This window comes from Typopeltis vanoorti, chromosome 22 (assembly GCF_054136105.1).
Source record: "Typopeltis vanoorti isolate ZY-2024b chromosome 22, IOZ_Tvanoo_1.0, whole genome shotgun sequence".
Classification (NCBI taxonomy): Eukaryota; Metazoa; Arthropoda; class Arachnida; order Uropygi; family Thelyphonidae; genus Typopeltis; species Typopeltis vanoorti.
Genome location: NC_143570.1, coordinates 78842123 through 78861346, shown reverse-complemented (window position 1 = coordinate 78861346; position 19224 = coordinate 78842123). Strand labels below are relative to the sequence as shown.

The 19224-nt window shown below is 38.9% G+C and overlaps 1 protein-coding gene across 1 annotated transcript in view; it reads left to right on the top strand.

The window, feature by feature from the left end:
• LOC150094508 (aldehyde dehydrogenase 1A1-like) overlaps positions 1-19224 on the top strand; it is a 164900-nt gene that overhangs the window by 96867 nt on the left and 48809 nt on the right. Inside the window, exon 6 of the mRNA XM_090411990.1 lies at positions 17690-17932. Within this exon, the coding sequence (XP_090268116.1) occupies positions 17690-17932 (243 nt within the window). The remainder of the gene's footprint in view (positions 1-17689; positions 17933-19224) is intronic.

The following is a 19224-nucleotide window of genomic DNA, read 5'->3' as shown; positions in this document are numbered from 1 at the left end:
TACTGGAATACAAAAAAAAAAAAAAAAAAAAAAAAAAAAAAAAACGCCGGCCTGGCTGGCTGAGTGGTTAGCGTATCCGCTCTCCAGCCAAAAGTAACTTTCGAATCCTGCCATGGGTATGGATGTTTGTGATTGTGTGTGGAAATACTAGGTGTGGTGTTCGGCTGTAGATGGCATTGGTATAGTTGAAGTCAATTGGTGGATTTAGTAGTGAAGACACAGTTGTAGAGCAGATGCCCTCCCTCAAAGAATCCTTGGACTCCCTGGAGGTGTCAAATAATAATAATAATAAATGGCACTTATGATTTGATAAATGTGTTATGAAAGAGTGCTAAAAAACTATAATAGAAAGATAGGGAAGAGAAAAAGCTGAGGAATGATTGAAAAGTTTCCCTGTTATATGAAGGGTCAATTATTAAATGTATGGTGCATGAGAAGGTGCACAGGTTTGTTTTTCAAGAGGGTGAATGAGCCAGGTAATTGATGCTTTGGATATGAGAAGTAAAAGAGCAAGAGTTATTGGTGAATTTGGGAACAAGTGATTTGATTGGATAAGTCAGAGAGGATATCAGGATATTACAGAGATGGGTGCTGACAGTGTATTATGAAAGGAAGCTACTGTGTTGCCTAGGTATGACAATGATGATTTGGGACAGAAAGCAGCAATCCCAAATGGTATGTTGACAGAGTCATCTAAGAAGAAAGGAGTACAGTTTTAGAATTTCTGGGATGAATTTTAGCATGGGTGGAAATCTATAAAATGGATAGATTATATTTAAATGGATATAGTGTGAGTCAACTTCAAAGTCTCTTGCTAGAAGGGAGAGTAATATGAGACATGAAAATGAGATCACAGAAAATTATGAAGATAGTGAAAGAGCAGGAGAGTAGAATAGGTTGGAAGTAGACTGAAGTGTTTGTGAATGGAGAGGAGCATAGCATAAGACATGAGAGAATAGGAATGCAAGGTGGATGGGGAAACACAAGTCAGAGTGAAGAGAGTGATATACTTAAGGACAGTTAATGTTGGAAGCAGTAGCGAATGTGAGTATGATGCTGATTAGCATGGAATGAGATTGCATAGGTGAGTAGTTGAGACTGGAGAAAAATATGGGATAAGTGAAATAAATGTGAGTTGGCATGGGGGTTGTGGAGAAGTCATAGCTGAGAGGTAGCATGGTTAGGACTGCTTACTGATCCCAAAATGAATTGCTGCAATTTGGGATCATTCGTTATTGATGAATGCCAATAATTTCAGAAATGAATAAAACAAACCCCATCGCATTGACTGAGTGTATTCAAAATTGTTGGAATAAGTGCCACTTGGTTGGATGTAGACAATATTCTGACAGGAATAGAAATGGAAGGGCACAATACTTTTTGTGAGGATATGAAGAACAAGAAAGAAGGGGAGTGTGCTGTTAATGAAAGCATTGGGGAATTATTCCTGCACAAGATGGAGATGAATGGAAAGAATGATGGATATATTGAGACAGGAATGGTGTGAGCATGAGGTAGATAGGGTGAGATATTTTGTTGCCATAGGCCCGGAATATGGAGAATGGTGACAGAGAAATGTATAGGCAACTTGGCTTAGTGAACAAGAGAAGAGTGATCTTTATTGATGATTTTAAGTATGAAATACAGATTGGAATGAAAAGATTGCATCTAGGAATAAGGAAAATTAATTTCTTGAGGAATAAATATCTTAGAACAAATATCTTAATCTTTGATTGTAAATATCAAATCTCTTCCTAGTTGGCAAAAGTGACCATGAGGTGATCGCCAAGGTGATGGCCAGCCATATGAGGAGTTCTGTAAGGAAAGGATATATGTGAAACTTCAAAGCTGGTGATTTTGATCCTGAGACCTTCCTACTCCTGATTCCATGCTCCAGCTCCAAGCTGGAGCATGGAATCAGGAGTAGGAGGAAAAGAGATAAATGCTGTTGGTCACTAATAAAGATATGTTTAACAGCAATATCCAAATGCACTATAAATGTCCGGAGACTGGATACAACGAGTGTAAAATAATGATCAGAGAGACAGAGATTGTATGCAATGTGGAAAGAGAGGACATTATAGAAGCAGCATAAAGAGAATGATAATAATCAGTTACACGAGGATCATAAAGAGCAGTTCAGGAGTGTGACTCATTTGGTAAGGATAGCCATCAAGGTATTTCATTGTGCAAAGGTTAAGTGTAGAGGGTATAATGGAAGATGAGTTGATGGTGAGTGAACAGAGATGTATGAGGAACTAAGTAAATTTGATATTAATAAGTCAATATTAATAAATCAATGGCATATGTATCTTAAGGGAATGCTCCATGAGTTAATGATGCCTTGACATACCTGTTTAAACTCTCTTGCAATGGGGAAGGTCCCAAAGAAGTGGAAGTAGAATTGTTCCACTTTACAAAACTTTACAGTGGTAAGTCATATCATTGTCACCATAAAGGGAATGATAAGACTGAAGTTGACTTATAGGCCACTCTGTGTTTCAGCAATCTACTAAAACAATGACAAATGCATGCCAAAGTGAGATGCATATATAGTGGTATATTTTGATTTTGCATTGTCTTTGATAATTATCATGTGGTAAGTTGATAACTAAATTAGAGTAGTGGGGTGAGATGACAGATTACTGAATTGTATGAGGGGAGGGGGGGCAGAAAAGTTCTGATAAACACCTAGTACAAAAATAATATTAAAGCAACTGATATAACCACAAGAAAGAACACATCTTAAAAACCTTTAACCTCATGTTTCATCAAATTGTAATAATTCATTATTTTTCTTTTAGGATATATAAAAAAACATGTCATTGGTTTTAAAGAAATTCTAAGACAGAAGTGCAGGCCATCATCAAATATTTCATACTGCAAGAAAAGTCTGCAACTGAGGGGACTGTGCCCCAGCATGTTCAACAGTTGCCAGATGGGTGGCCAAGTTTAAAACTGAGCATCCTGAGATAACAGATGCCTACAGGTCAGGAAGACTTTTTTCTCAGAGGATTGCAAATGATGCAGTAGCATTGTAACAAGTGTATAACACTTTGTGGGATATAATGTAGAATAATGTGTAAGTTACATGGTTCTACCTAAATTCCTTCATGGTGATTATCACAACTTTTCCACACTTTCCAGCACTGCTTTTTGTATAGGTGAGTGGCTGTTAGATAGGTATTACCAAGTTGTGTAGGAAAAAGCAGTATCTTGAAAGAGAAAAGCCACTAGTTGAAAAACAATGGTCCAAAAAACAGACCACTGTGGCACAACCTGTATTTTACTGATATTGAGACTTATTTAATGGAGATATGCAAAGTTATCCTCATTAAGTTATTTCTCCAATACCTTAATCACAACTCCAAACAAAGTGGCCTATAAGTCAGCTTCAGTCTTATCATTCCCTTTGTGGTGACAGTGATATGACACATCTCGATTTAATATTTAAAGGAGAAAATTAACTACATATTTAATGGAGAAAATGCAAAGAACTGTAATGAGTAGAGCATAGCAGATGTTATGGTCATAAGGAGGATCTGAATAGACTCTGTAATGGGGCAGGTGAGTGTGGTTACCAGCTCAGTGTTGCAAAGTGTAAGGTTTGAAATTTGATAGGCAAGAATGGGATGCACACTACAGTTATGCAATAATTTGAAGTAGGTAGAGTATATGAAAGTAATGAATAGTGGCATGATGTTTACTGGTCGCACTGCTAAAATTGTGAGCACATCGCAGCAGATTATGTTAATGACGAAAAGGAAATGAAGGAAAATGTTCAAATCCTTTTTATTATGTGAAGAACCTTTATCAGGATTTTCAAGTGAAGATGAGTAGGCCTATCTCATACAGACATGGCAATGTTTTTTTCCTGTGAAGGAAAAACTTTCACCTCACTTATGAAGCAGTACAGTCTTACCTTTCTTCCACTACTGTGGAACTTAACCCAATGTAAGACTCATATTAAACAAATAGGCCAAGCAGTTGTCAACTCTTTGGCACATTCATTCAAAATAGTTTTTATATATCAAGTCTTACAGCCTTATTAACATCAACTTTGCTCATTTCCCCCTATGTCTCTTGCTCACTCAGTCAGTCTCTCCTTTTCATCCACTGTTCTCAACTTCTCCATGATGTCACATTCACAAGGCTGAAAGACCTTTATGCTTTATGAACTGCTCATTAAATATCTCAATTATAGAGGTTGATGAATTAGAGGTACTTAGGATATTGCAGAATCTTAATGCAAATACAGTTGTAGGATTGGATGGAATATCAACTTGCATTTTAAGAGAATGTGCATGGGAACTGATGATTCCTTTGACTCAGCTATTCAATTTAAGCCTCAGCTCTCAAAGTCCCAAGAGAGTGGAAGGATTTCAAAATAATTCCTTTGCATAAAGAAGGATCTAATCTAGATCCTCTAGCGCTAGATAGATGGGCAAATGAATGGGGGATGTCAGTTTAATGCAGCAAAATGTAAGGTCCTGCGGTTTGGGAAACATCAATGGGATGCTGCATACTCTATGGGAGGAGTTATACTGGAGGAAGTAGGGGAAGACAAGAGATCTGGGGTTGATGATTGATAGAAACCTGAAATTTAGGGGACATGTTGCAAAGGTGGCAAAGGTAACACAGAGGATTGCTGCAATAATGAGAAGGACACTGACCTGCAGATATAACACAGTTATCATTCCATTGTATAGGACCCTGATCAGACCACACTTGGACTATTGTTCTCAGATTTGGTCCCAAGGATTTGAAGGGGATAAATTAACTGAGGATAGGGTACAAAGGCAGATAACAAAGATAGTTTCAGGATTGTACAATGATAGTTATGAGGATCGGCTAAGGGAATGTGGACTGCAGAGTTTGGTGGATAGAAGAAGGAGAGGATATGATTGAGACTTTTAAACTGTTGAGTGGTAGTTACATGCTTGACACTGAGGAGTTCTTTCGCTTGGTTGAACAGCGGGAAGGAGTGATGAAAAGACACCATCTCTGGAAGTTACGAAAGGAAATTGTGAGCAAGAGGGTGAGGAGTGGTTTTTTTGCATGGAGGGTGGTTGAACCATGGAATGTATTGCCTGATGGAGTGGTGAGAGCGAGAACGGTCAATAAGTTCAAGGAGTGGTATGATAAACTTTGTGTTTCTTGGGGGGGGGGACCTCCCCTCGATGAGTCTTGATAGACTTTGTGTTTCTTAGGAAGGACCTCCCACAATGAGTCTTTTGACTCCATGGAGGCCTGAATAATAATAATAATAATAATAATAATAATAATAATCTATGGTTGCAAATTATAGACTAATCAGTATTTCAGGAGTAGTGGTAAAAGTACATCAAAGTTGGTCAAAAAGAGAATTCAGGAATGGGTGGATAAGAATATGATATTCTATAAGGGGAAGCATGGCTTTGTGAAGGGTAGGTCATGTCTTAGTAACATATTAACTTTTTTATAATAGGGTGACAGCTGAGTTGGATAAAGGAACGGCTGTATGATGATACTGTTGGATTTTGCAAAGCTGTTTGACAGGATACCACACAAACTGCAACAAACAGATATGAAACTGGTAATATGGATAAAAGCATGGCTGTTGGACAGATACCAAAAAGTTGTATATGGAGCAGAATCCAGGAGAAGGCAAGTGACTAGTGGTGTACCATAGGGCTCTATGCTTGAATCACTGCCGTTTAATCTGTACATAAATGACATAGGAAATAATTTGAGGAATGATATCAAGTTGTTTGCTGATGATTGTTTACATCAACGTGATGTAGAATGCTTGCAAGATGATTTGAATAGACTGATGCATAGATAAAACAAAATTGATGTCAATTTATTATTATTATTATTACCACTCCAAGACCTCATGGAGTCAAAGACTCATCTGAAAGTTCTTTTTATCACACACACAGCTCATCATACCAAGTTTGAAACACATTCAAACTCTTTGCAGACACCACATTCTCAGGCAAGGCATTCCAATCATTCACAACTCTGCATGAAAAAAACCTGCCTCTCACTCCCCTACTCACATCCTCTTTATACAGTTTCCAGGGATGACCTCTGGTTCTCCCCTGATCTCCCACTATTCTCTGTAAAACTTCTCCAGCATTGATCCTATAACAACCCCTTACCAACTTGTAGGTCACTATCATATCTCCCCTCTTCCTCCTGTCCACCAGGACAGGAGGAAGTTAATTACATCGTCTCAATCTTTCCTCATACTTGACATTCCAGAGGTCAGAAACTACTTAGTCTCCTTTGGACCCTTTCCAACATCTCTTCATCCTTCTGAAAACCCGGTGACCAAATCTGGGCACAATAGTCCATGACTGGCCTAATCAATGCCTTATACAACGGCATAAGAATCTCCCTACTTCTACACATCAGTGTCCTCCGCATCATTCCCAGAAGCCTTTGTGTTGTCTTCACAATTTTGGCGATGTGTCCCCTAAATTTTAGATCATTATCCACTATCATCCCCAGATCTCTTATTTCTTCTAACTCCAACAATATATTTTCAACAAGCATAAATTCTGCATCCCATCTTTGTTTTCCAAATTTTAAAACCTTACATTCTGCAACATTGAACTCACATCCCCATTTCCATGCCCAATCACTCAATCAATTCAAGTCTTCCTGTAAGGCCACAACATCTTCACTACACTTCATGATTCGTCCCAACTTTGCATCATCTGGAAACAACTGAATATCTCCAGCCAAATCTTCACCTATATCATTAATATACAAGTTAAACATTTAATGTGGAAAAGTATAAAGTTATGCATTTTGGGATAAAAAGATTACAAACTATGTACTTAAGGAGACTGTATACTCCAGGAAATTGATCAAGTCAGGGATTTGGGGTAATTATGGATAGATAGTTGAAGTTTAGAGGGCACATTGCTTAAGTACCCAGAGTAGCATGCAGATTCTTACTTGATTATTGAAGAATACACTAACAAACAGAGATAAGGGAGTTATCATTCCTCTTTTTAAAGCACTGATATGATCACATCTGGTCTCCTGTGTTTTCTTTTATACTAATACCAGGAGTATCCAGAATAAGGGAGAGGAATTGGTGGCGCAGATAGCATCAGCCTGGCCAAAAATTATTGTGATCACTGAGATGTGGTTGACAGAAGGGGATATAACAACAGGAATAGAAGTCGCTGGGTATAGCATTTTTCATCAGGATAGGAGGGGAAAGCGTGGTGGTTGGGTACTGCTTATGATAAGTGATGACCTATGTCCTCTAAGAGTGGCGAATTTGGAAGGAAGTGAGACAAATGATTTTGAGAGCGTATGGTGTGAGGTAGAGGTAGGCAAGACAGGATATTTAGTGGGGTGTTGCTAGACCCAGGAGCACAGAGGATGGGGACCAGGAGATGTTTAGACAGCTAAGTTTGGCAAGTGCAAGAAGAATGATTGTTATGGGAGATTTTAACTTCAGTAGTATAAATTGGAGAGAGGAAGATGCATGTAACAATAGGGGAATGGAATTTCTAGAATTCTTGAGAGACAAATGTCTTAGGCAACATGTAACAGAGGGAGCAAGAGGTTCAAAAGTTTTGGATTTGGTTATAGCATCAGAAGAGTTGATAATAAATGAGTTGACGTCTCTCCCACCAGTTGGAGGGAGTGACCATATGGTGTTGACTTGAAAAATGAATAGACATGCAGGAGTATCAAAGAGACGAGAACTTATGTGGAATTATAAGGCAGGTGATTATAATAGTCTTACACGTCAACTTCGGGAAATTTCACGGAGGCAGGAATTGGAAGGCCGGGATATCACTAGTGCATGGGAAATTTTGAAAGAATATTTGTTATCAGCAATGGTAAGTTGTATACCACGAGTGAAGAAGAGGATGCAATTTGGAGTAAAGTGGATGACAAACAATATTAAACAGGAATTGCATGCGAAAAATAGGCTATGGAAGAGATATAAGGAGACAGGTGAGAAGAAGATGCATGAAGAATATAAGACACAGGCCAGAAGAGTGACTAGTGTGGTAAGGAAAGCGAAACTGGAATATGAGAGGAGATTGGCCCTAAGATCCAAAGAAAATCCTAGGGAATTTTTTAGCTATGTGGCCAATAGGAGGAGAAATGACTGTGGAAGAATGATATTGTTGGATAAAAATGGGAATAGAGTGACTGATGCAGAGGACATAGTGGAATTGTTCAATGAACACTTTATTGGAGTATTTCATCCTAGAGGAGTCAGTTTTAATCCTAGAGGGATAGGACTGGTTCGAGGTCTGGAGGTACAGGAGGAGAGTGTGTTTCAGATACTGAGTACTCTGGATTTCAGTAAAGCTGTGGGACTGGATGGTATTTCACCAAGTTTTGAGAGAATGTGCTAGGGAATTGACAGTGCCTTTAACGTGGCTTTTCAATGAAAGTCTGGATTTGGCAAAGGTGTCCAGGGAATGGAAGGAAGGTAAGATAGTGCCATTGCATAAGGGTGGTAACAGACTGGAAGTGTCTAATTATAGGCCAGTCTGTGTGTCATCAGTAGTTGTTAAGATCTTGGAGAAAGTAGTGAGGGACCGTATACAGCATTGGGCAGATGAGGGTAATGTTATCTGTGAGAATCAACATGGATTTGTGAAAGGACGCTCTTGTTTTAGCAATATGCTAGCCTTTTATAATAAAGTTACAAGAACATTAGATGAGGGAAAGGCATATACTGCAATTTTCTTAAACTTGGCGAAGGCATTTGACAGGGTGCCACATGATAAGCTGATATTTAAGTTGCAGCACATGGGTCTGGATGTCAGATTGGTCAACTGGATTCAGGATTGGCTGTCTGATAGGTATCAGAGAGTTGTGTATGGTAGAGCAGTTTCAAGGAGACAGAGGGTTACAAGTGGGGTCCCACAGGGCTCAGTACTAGGACCTATATTGTTTAACCTTTATATCAATGACATTGCCAGTGGATGGCAAGGGAATATTCAGTTGTTTGCAGATGATGTGAAGCTGGGAAGGATTATTAGTAATAGTGCAGATGTGGTAGCCCTGCAAGAGGATTTAAATAAGCTAGATAGATGGGCAAATGAATGGGGGTGTCAGTTTAATGCAGCAAAATGTAAGGTCTTTAGGTTTAGGAAACATCAATGGGATGCTGCATACTCTATGGGAGGAGTTATACTAGAGGAAGTAAGGGGGACAAGGGATCTGGGGTTGATGATTGATAGAAACCTGAAGTTTAGGGGACATATTGCAAAGGTGGTGAAGGTAACACAGAGGATTGCTGCTATTATGAGAAGGACACTGACCTGAAGATATAAGAGGGTTATCATTCCGTTGTATAAGTCTCTGATCAGACCACACTTGGACTATTGTTCTCAGATTTGGTCCCCAGGATTTGAAGGGGATAAATTAACTGTGGAAAGGATACAAAGACGGATGACAAAGATGGTTTCAGGACTGTACAAGGATAGTTATGAGGATCGGCTGAGAGAATGTGGACTGCAGAGTTTGGTGGATAGAAGAAGGAGAGGTGATATGATTGAGACTTTTAAACTGTTGAGAGGTGGTTACAGGGTTGACACATGGGGAGTTCTTTCGCTTGGTTGAACAGCGGGAAGGAGTGATGACAAGAGGCCATCCCTGGAAGTTCCGAAAGGAAACTGTGAGCAAGAGGGAAAGGAGTGGTTTCTTTGCGTGGAGGGTGGTTGAACCGTGGAATGCATTGCCTGATGGAGTGGTGGGAGCGAGAACGGTCAATGAGTTTAAAGAGTGGTATGATAGACTTTGTGTTTCTCAGGGGGGACCTCCCCTCGATGAGTCTTGACAGACTTTATGTCTTAGGAAGGACCTCCCTCGATGAGTCTTTTGACTCCTTGGAGGCCTGAATAATAATAATAATAATAATAATAATAATAATAATAATAATAATAATAATAATGAGGAAACAGTGGAGAGGGACACATTCCACATACCGCTAACCAAAATTATTACTATTATTATTTTCGGGCTACTCCAGGGAATCCTTAGACTCATCGAGGGAGGCCCTAAACATCATGTTCACACAACTATACGACATTCTCACAGTATCTATCATACCTTGCCTTGAACTCGCTCACTGTCATAGCACCCACAACAGACTCTGGCAGCTTATTCCACTCATTTACCACTCTAAAAGTAAAGAACCCAGCTCTAACACCACTGCTAACCACACTCTTGCCCAGCTTCTATATATGTCCCCTAGTTCTCCCACCACCAGTCCTGATCTCAAAAATATCCTCTGAATTAATCTTATAGAATCCTTTTAGCAATTTGAATGTCTCAATCATATCTCCCCTTTTCCGCCTATCAACCAGTTTCTGCAACCCACAAATCTTCAACCTGTTCTCATATGGTTCATTCCATAGACCTGCTATCATCTTAGTCACTCGACTCTGGATCCTCTCCACCTCCTCCCCATCAAGAAGGAACCGAGGTGACTAAATCTGGGCACAGTAGTCAAGATGAGGTCTTATTAAGGATCGGTACAGAGGTACAATAACTTGCTTGTCTCTGCTCGTTAAGGTATTTTTCAACAACCAAGTGAGTTGATGAGCAGATTTAGCTACTTTTGCAATGTGCCCCCTAAACTTCATCTTCCTATCCACCAACACTCCCAAGTCCCTGGCCTCATCAATCTCCTGGAGTACAGTTCCACCAATGTGGTATACTGCTGCTAATCTTTTCACTCCAAAATGCATAACCTTACATTTTGTCACATTAAATTGACATCCATTCTCCTTAGCCCAGAACTCCAATCTATCTAAGTCATCCTGCAAGACTTTGACATCTTCTGCATTCACCATCGCCCTCCCCAACTTTGCATCATCAGTGAACAAATGAACTGTTCCACTTAGATCTTTCCCTATATCGTTAATGAACAGATTAAACAGCAGTAGTACAAGAACAGAACCCTGCGGCACACCACTAGTCACAGGCCGTCTTTTGGACTCCACTCCTGAATAAACCACTCTTTGATATCTCTCCATCAACCACCCACCTATCCATCTCACCAACCCTATATCCATTCCCATATGTTGTAGTTTACGGATTAGAATTCCATGTGGTATCCTGTCAAACGCCTTTGCCAGGTCCAGCAGTATCACTGTAAACCCATTTCCCTTATCCAGTTCAGCCGTCACCTTGTTATAAAAGTTGAGCAAGTTACTCAGGCATGATCTACTCTTTACAAAGCCATGCTGTCCCCTGTACAGTATCTCATTTTCATCAATCCATTCCTGTATTTTTCTCTTGACTACTTTCTCCAAGACCTTGACAACAACTCCTGATATGCTGATCAGTCGGTAATTTGCAACCATAGTCTTGGATCCTCCTTTATGCGGTGAAACTATTTTCCCCTCTTTCCATGCCTTCGGGACTAAACCAGACCCAAGACTCTGATTAAACAACATGGTGAAGGGCACTGATAATTCCTTAGCCGCTTCACGCAAGACCCATGCCAGTATACCATCCAATCCCACAGATGTATTCACATTAAGGTTCTGTAATAGACTATTCACCTCCACTTCATTCATCACAATTCTCGTATAAACTAATGGCTCCTTCATTTTTTCAGTGTCTCCACCTGGATGATATACTTTTGCAAAGTGTGTGCTCGGTAACTCCACTATATCGACTAGTTCAGTGACCTCCTTACCATCGTCATTCCTTAAAATCATTTAGCCATGTACCGTTTTTTCCTTGCTTGCAGCATATTGAAAGAACTGTTTGGGATTCTCTTTTGCTTGCATAGCTAGTTTCCTTTCATAATCGGCTTTTGCTGTTTTTACCACACTCGTTACCCTTCTGGCCTGCGCTTTATACCGTTCATGTGCCTGCAGGTCACCCCTTTCTTTAAATTCCCTCCACAGTTGTTTCTTTTTTTGCAGCTCAAGCTTAATGGTGTTATTCATCCATTTATCCCCTACTTGTTTTACTATTCGGACCCTAGGTATACAATCAGCCATAACCTCCTGTAAATGCTCCTTGACCACTTCCCATGCTCTATCGACGTCCAGCCTGTGCAGCTGTACATGCCATGGCACTGATCCAAGCAATCTCCTAAGCTTGTCATACTTGCCAGCACGGTAATTCCCACATATACCCTGTCTTAATCAAAAATTCCACACCTTTAGCCACCTCCCAGGTCAAGACCTTATGATCACTCTCACCAATAGGTGGCAACATGGTCATATTCATTACAATCAAATTGTGAGATGCTATTACCAGGTCAAGCACTCTCACACCCCTAGTATTTTCAATTACATGCTGTCTCAGATAGTTATCCCTTAATAATTGAATAAAATCCATTTCCTTCCTCACATGTGTCCTCTCCTCCTTCCAATCAATGTTACCATAATTAAAATTCCCCATAATAATTACTCACCTTCCACTCATTTCATCAATTTGTTTATGCATACTATCTCCACCATCTATTCCATCACCTGGTCTATAGCAGCACCCAACTGTATATTTTATTCTGCCAGTCTCAATCTCACACCAAATAGCCTCAAATGAGCTCCTTTCACTATCCTGCAATACAACTTCAATTTTCCTTGGTTGCAGTTCATCAGCTATCATCAATAACACCCCTCCCCCCCATTTTATTCTCTCTGTCCCTCCTAAACACACTATAACCTACACATTCTATCCCACTAACTATATCATCTTTCGTCAGCCATGTTTCACTAATGCCAATAACCTGTGGCCAGGAAGAGCCAATCAAGGCCAAAAATTCTTCCTTCTTGTTCCTAATACTCCTGGCATTAGTATACATGAAATGCAGTGATCCCTTTGTTCCATCCCTATCTTGATGCGTTATTCTAAATGTCCCATTCCCATTTTTTGTCCTTAGTGCTGGCTCCGGTACATTATATACATTTTTACACTCAACTGTCTCACTGATGTCTGCATATCCACTCCCCCCCCCCATCCTTGGTAGTTCTAGTTTCCCTGGTTCTGCACATCCATTTTCACTTCATTCAGCAACACTTTTTCCAGTCTTCGCACACCAAGTCCATTCAAATGCAGACCATCCATCTTGTATAAGTCCTTTCGCCCATCAAACTCATTCCACACGTCCACGAATTCCACACCACACCGTTTGCATAACCTGCGCATGTCATTTGCGATTATGGCCCCCCTTCTCAACTCCTCTCTGTCATACTGCGGCAACAGACTGACCATTCTAACTCTGTCACTCTTTTCTTTTGCTATCTTTAACAATACTTTAAAGTCCTCTCTCATAAAAAATTTATCACCTTTCAATTCATTCGTACCCGCCATAATTATTAATTCTTTCATCCTCTGTTTTTGCATCTAATACTTTCACTTACATCCTTAAATTTCGCACCCCCCTGTAAGTACGATTTAGTTACACTCCTTCTATCACTCCTCTTAATAACGAGTCACCATACAACACTCTTTCCTTCCTTTCAGAATCTCGCCCACTCTTACGCTGGTTATTTACGTTAGCCGAATCACTCTGGAAAGAGTTTTGCAGGTGCTCTAATTGCCGCTGCGCATTTTGTATCACTGCGCGCAACCTAGCGATCTCACTTCCTACAAATAATTTCTCATTTTTTTTATCATTCAAACCACTTTGAATGATAAAAAATTCTCTCACATTATATAGTTTTTGAACAATGGCGTCGTATTTTTGGATGCCATTATCTTACGTCGCATTGGCGCCATATTCAAATCTATGAAACGTATCGTTAAATACTAAATTAAATAACGGAATTTATACCAAAATTAGACAATATTACGTTATGATTTTAACCTATATTCTAATTTTCATTCAAAATTATACTTAACTTTCGGGAACTCCCCGAAAACACGACCAACCGTCTGGCCCTCTAGCGGCCAAAAAAAATGTGTTCCTCTGAGGATAGATTGAGGGTTTGTGAACTGCAAAAGTTAGTTGATAGACAAGACAGGGGGATATGATAGAAACATTTAAGTTACTTAGAAGATTTTATAGGATTGATATAGGGTAAATGTTTCAACTATTTACTAAAGAGAGCAGAACAAGAGGTCATCCTTGGAATTGAATAAGAGTATGGTCAAGGGCATGAGGACTAAATTTTTTTCTTGTTTAGTGGAATGGATTCCCTGAGTCAGTTGTAAGTGCTTTGCCTGTTTAGGGTTTCATGGAAAGGTACAATAGATATTTTGTTGCTAGTTTGGGTCTCCCATAATGAATCTTAGGACTCTATGAAGGTGCCTATGCAATAATAATATCCTCTGCAGCAAGTTGTCCTTATACCATTTTCCCCAATCATTGGCATCCTCCATAATCATTCTTTTTTTTGTTGGTTACATGGCTAAATAACAAAAGATCTCCCTAGTAGTTTTTTATTTGGGCTCATTAGCTAATTGCTGCTCATACTGCTCTTTTGCTACCCTTACCAACCAAGTCAACCTCCTTGCCTGTTGTTTGTACTCCTCATGGAATTGATTATTACCACTCATTGTATGTTGCCTCCATAATGCCTTCTTTCTCTGCATTGAGTGCATAATTCATCTATTTCACTCCTACCATATTTAACCTTCTGAACCTTGGAATACATTTAGACATTTCTTCCACTAGATAGCTCTTTAAATAGCACTTAAGCAACATTGATCTCCTTTCTACCCAACTTTTCATTCCATGCTACAGCTGCACACTATCTCCTGAGCTTCTCATAATCACCAGTGTAGTTCCACATATACCCTTTTCTCAGAGAAGTTCTCGCATGGCCAGAAACCACCCAGGTAATCACTTCATGTCAAATCTTCCACCACAACTGGAGGGAGATCTGAGGTAGTTATCTCCCAAAAAAACTAGAAATTCATTTTCTTTACTTCCAATCACTATCTTGTCATCTCAGTCTATATTGCCCCATAATGACCATCCATTTCCTATTTGCTTGGCTAATTATTATTATTATTATTATTATTACAGGCAACTCCAAGGAGTCGACAGACTCATCGAGGGAGGCCCTAACATCATGTCAAGAACAACTATTCGTCTTTCACACAGTATCTATCATACCTCGCCTTAAACTCATTCATGGTAATAGCATCCACAACAGACTCTTGCAGCTTATTCCACCCATTTACCACTCTCCAAGTAAAGAACCTAGCTCTAACACCTCTGTTAACCACATTTTTGCCCAGCTTCCATGTATAGCCCCTAGTCCTCCCACCACCAGCCATATTCTCAAAAATATCTTCTGGATTAATCTTATAGAAAAACCCTTCAGTAATTTGAATGTCTCAATCATATCACCCCTTTTCCGTCTATCAACCAATTTTTGCAACCCACAAATCTTCAATCTGTTCTCATAAGGTTTATTCCACAGACCTGCCACCATCTTGGTCACTCGTTTCTGGATCCTCTCCACCTCCTCCCCATCAAGAAGAAATACCTGGGCACAGTAGTCCAGATGGGGTCTTATCAGGGCTCGATATAGAGGAACAATAACTTGTTTGTCTCTGCTCGTTAAAGTATTTTTCAGTAACCAAGTCCTTTGATGAGCTGTTTTATCCACTTTCACAATGTGCTCCCTAAACATTAACTCTCTATCCACCAACACTCCCAAATCCCTGGCCCTCATCAATCTCCTGGAGTATGGTTCCACCAATCTGATATACTGCTGCTAATCTTTTCACTCCAAAATGCATAACCGTACACTTTGGCACATTAAATTGACATCCATTTTCCTTAGCCCAGTCCTCCAAACTATCCAGATCACCCTGCAAAATTTTGACATCCTGTGCACTCACAATTCCTCTACTCAAACTTTGCTTCATCAGCAAACAAGTGAACACTTCCTCTCAGATCCTTTCCTATATCGTTAATAACAAATTGAAAAGTAGTGGTCCAAGAACAGAATCCTGCGGCACACCACTAATCACAAGCCATCTTTTGGACTCCACTCCTGAATAAACCACTCTCTGGTATCTCTTCATCAACCACCCTCCTATCCATCTCACCAACCCTATATCCATCCCCATCTGCTAACTTGCCTCTTATACATTTCATGGTCACTACCTTCCCCATTACCAGGACTGTAGCATCATCTGACTATTTAATTGCATTCACCTCTATCTCACACTATACTATCTCAAAACCACTGCTGCTATTTTCCCTTTACATCTTTATTGTATATGGACATAACTCTTTCTTCTATCATCAATAACACTCCACCTCCTTTTTATCCCTTTCTATCTCCACAAAAAACATTATACCCTTCCATCTCTGTTCTTGTCAGGATGTCATCCTTATCCAACCATGTCTACTTATTAGTTATTTCATTTCCCTTGTTTCTAATACAAACATTTCTAGCATTTGTATACAAACATAACAGCTCATTCCTGGATTTATAACATGTTTCACAGATACCATTTATTAAATGTGACTTTGCACCTTCCTCTAGCCATTTCTTTTTCTCTTTACCTATCCCAGAACTTTCTTTAAATCCAGCTGCCCTCCCTATATCCCAGGCTATCTCATGCTCTTCTTGTGTAGACATACATTAATTGAGCATAAACCTTTCTCACGCTGTGTTCCCCTGCGTACCCTGAGTCTCCCCATTTCCCTGTTTGTCTTGCACACTTATTCTCTCATTCTCTACTCATGTTACCCACTTCTTCCATTGATTACATTCATTATAAATTGAGTGATTGGGCAAGCAAATGGGGATGTGAGTTCAATGTTGCAAAATGTAAGGTTTTAAAATTTGGAAAACAAAGATGGGATGCAGAATTTATGCTTGGTGAGAATATATTGTTGGAAGTAGAGGAAATAAGAGATCTGGGAGTGATAGTGGATAAGGATCTAAAATTTAGGGGACACATCGCCAAAATTGTGAAGACAACACAAAGACTTCTGGGAATGATGAGGAGGACACTGACGTGTAGAAGTAGGGAGATTCTTGTTCCATTGTATAAGGCTTTGATTAGGCCACACATGGACTATTGTGCCCAGATTTGGTCACCTGGTTTTCAGAAGGATGAAGAGATGTTGGAAAGGGTCCAAAGGCGACTGACTAAGGTAGTTTCTGACCTCTGGAATGTCGAGTATGAGGAAAGATTGAAAAGATGTAATTTGCAGAGTCTAGTGGAGAGAAGGAAGAGGGGAGATATGATAGAGACCTACAAGTTGGTAAGGGGTTGTTATAGGATCAATGGTGGAGAAGTTCTACAGAGAATAGTGGGAGATCAGGGGAGAACCAGAGGTCATACCTGGAAACTGTATAAAGAGGGTGTGAGTAGGGGAGTGAGAGGCAGGTTTTTTTCGTGCAGAGTTGTGAATGATTGGAATGCCTTGCCTGAGAGTGTGGTGTCTGCAAGGAGTTTGAATGTGTTTAAGACCCGGTATGATGAGATGTGTGTGAGATAAAAGGACCTCCTAGATGAGTCTTTGACTCCATGAGGTCTTGTTTAATAATAATAATAAATTTAATAATAATTACTGTTAACTTTCTGTTGAGGAATTATATCCCTCAACAGAAATTGGTCAATTAATTGTATTAAAACTTAGTGCAAAAACTTGGTAAATGAATTTAATGCAATAGCTTTATTTATTTTTTTAAGTTTTTTAAAATGAGAATAATGTGCATATAAGAACAGAAATATAGCTTCTAATGAAAATTTCTATATATGCTGATTTTTTTAATAGTGGAACTTTCCAGTTATGATGTTTACAAATAAGGTTGGTCCAGCTTTAGCTACAGGAAATACTGTGGTATTGAAACCTGCAGAACAAACCCCTTTAACATCTCTTTACTGTGCCAGTTTGATTAAAGAAGCAGGATTTCCTCCTGGTGTAGTCAATGTTGTACCTGGATATGGACCTACTGCTGGTGCTGCTATTTCTGAGCATCCTGATGTAGATAAAATATCTTTCACAGGATCTACTGAAGTAAGATTGTCATTTCATTATTTTTTATTTCTGTGAGATAAGATAATTTCATACATTCTGGAATGTATCTGCTATTATTTAATGTGCTTTAGATTTTATTTTTAGGTTTCTAATCATGATATGCTTTTAACTCATTCTGTTACTTTTTTACTTCTTGAATTTGATTAATCCATATTCTCTTATTGTCAAGTAGTCCTTAACCACCCCAAAAAACACATGGATGATATATATCAATTAATTTATGCTTTGTGCCTATGTTATTTCATTAGTATCCAAATGTTATTTCAAGGAGCATTTTGCATCCCTGTAATTATTGACATTTAAACATGTCAAGGCCAGCAAGTCATTGTAGTGGTGTTCACTAAGTGCATATACAGTAGACCTACCATATAGCCAACATCATTATAACAAAATGAGGTCATATACTATGTAGAAGTCCTGGCCTACATCCCATAGAACCACTGTCGGTGCCAGGAAGTTTACAAGTACGCCCCTTATTTCACAAGTTGGATATTTTTTAAAATGAAATTTTAAATATAAAAAATAAAAATTATTTTAGCATGCTTTATTAATAATATACAAAGTAATATACATGAAAATCAAATTTCAATTTTTCTTGCATTCAATTTTGCAAAATTTTGAAAGTTTTGTGCCCTAGGCGGTTGCCTAGTTTGCCTAAATGGTAACACTGGCCCTGCATAGAACCAATGCTGTTTTACGCTCACTATTACCAACAGTAAAAGCTATAAACCTTCACTATAGCAGAATGACTTTCATAACAAATGACAGCACAATTGGGATACAAAGTAAATGTCCAGAAAATATAACAAAAGAAAATTATGTAAATAAAACAGAAAACGCATGTGAAATTAAAACATACCAAATCTTGGAAAATAAGACAAAAGAAAATCTTGGGTAACAGAACAAAAGAAATAGCAAGAAATCATACATTGGGAACAGGACACAAAGAATTGGCAGGAGCCATACATAAAGAAACATGAAAAAGTACAAATACGAACCATAATGTAAGACATAACTAGAAGAGCATGAAATTATAAAAATCTAGAATTAATATATATATTTAAAGGTTATTAAAATAATGTCACTTACTGGATCTTCATAATGAACTTCATAATGTAAATATGTGCAGTAAGTACAAATTTAGGTTCAGAAATTTAAATGAAATTTAGAAGTTTTTATCTTATAGGTAAAGAGCCTTACAAACAAAATGAGAGCTGTTACCCAAAAAAGATCCTAACTTTTCCTTATGCTTCCTGGACAATATGGAGTAT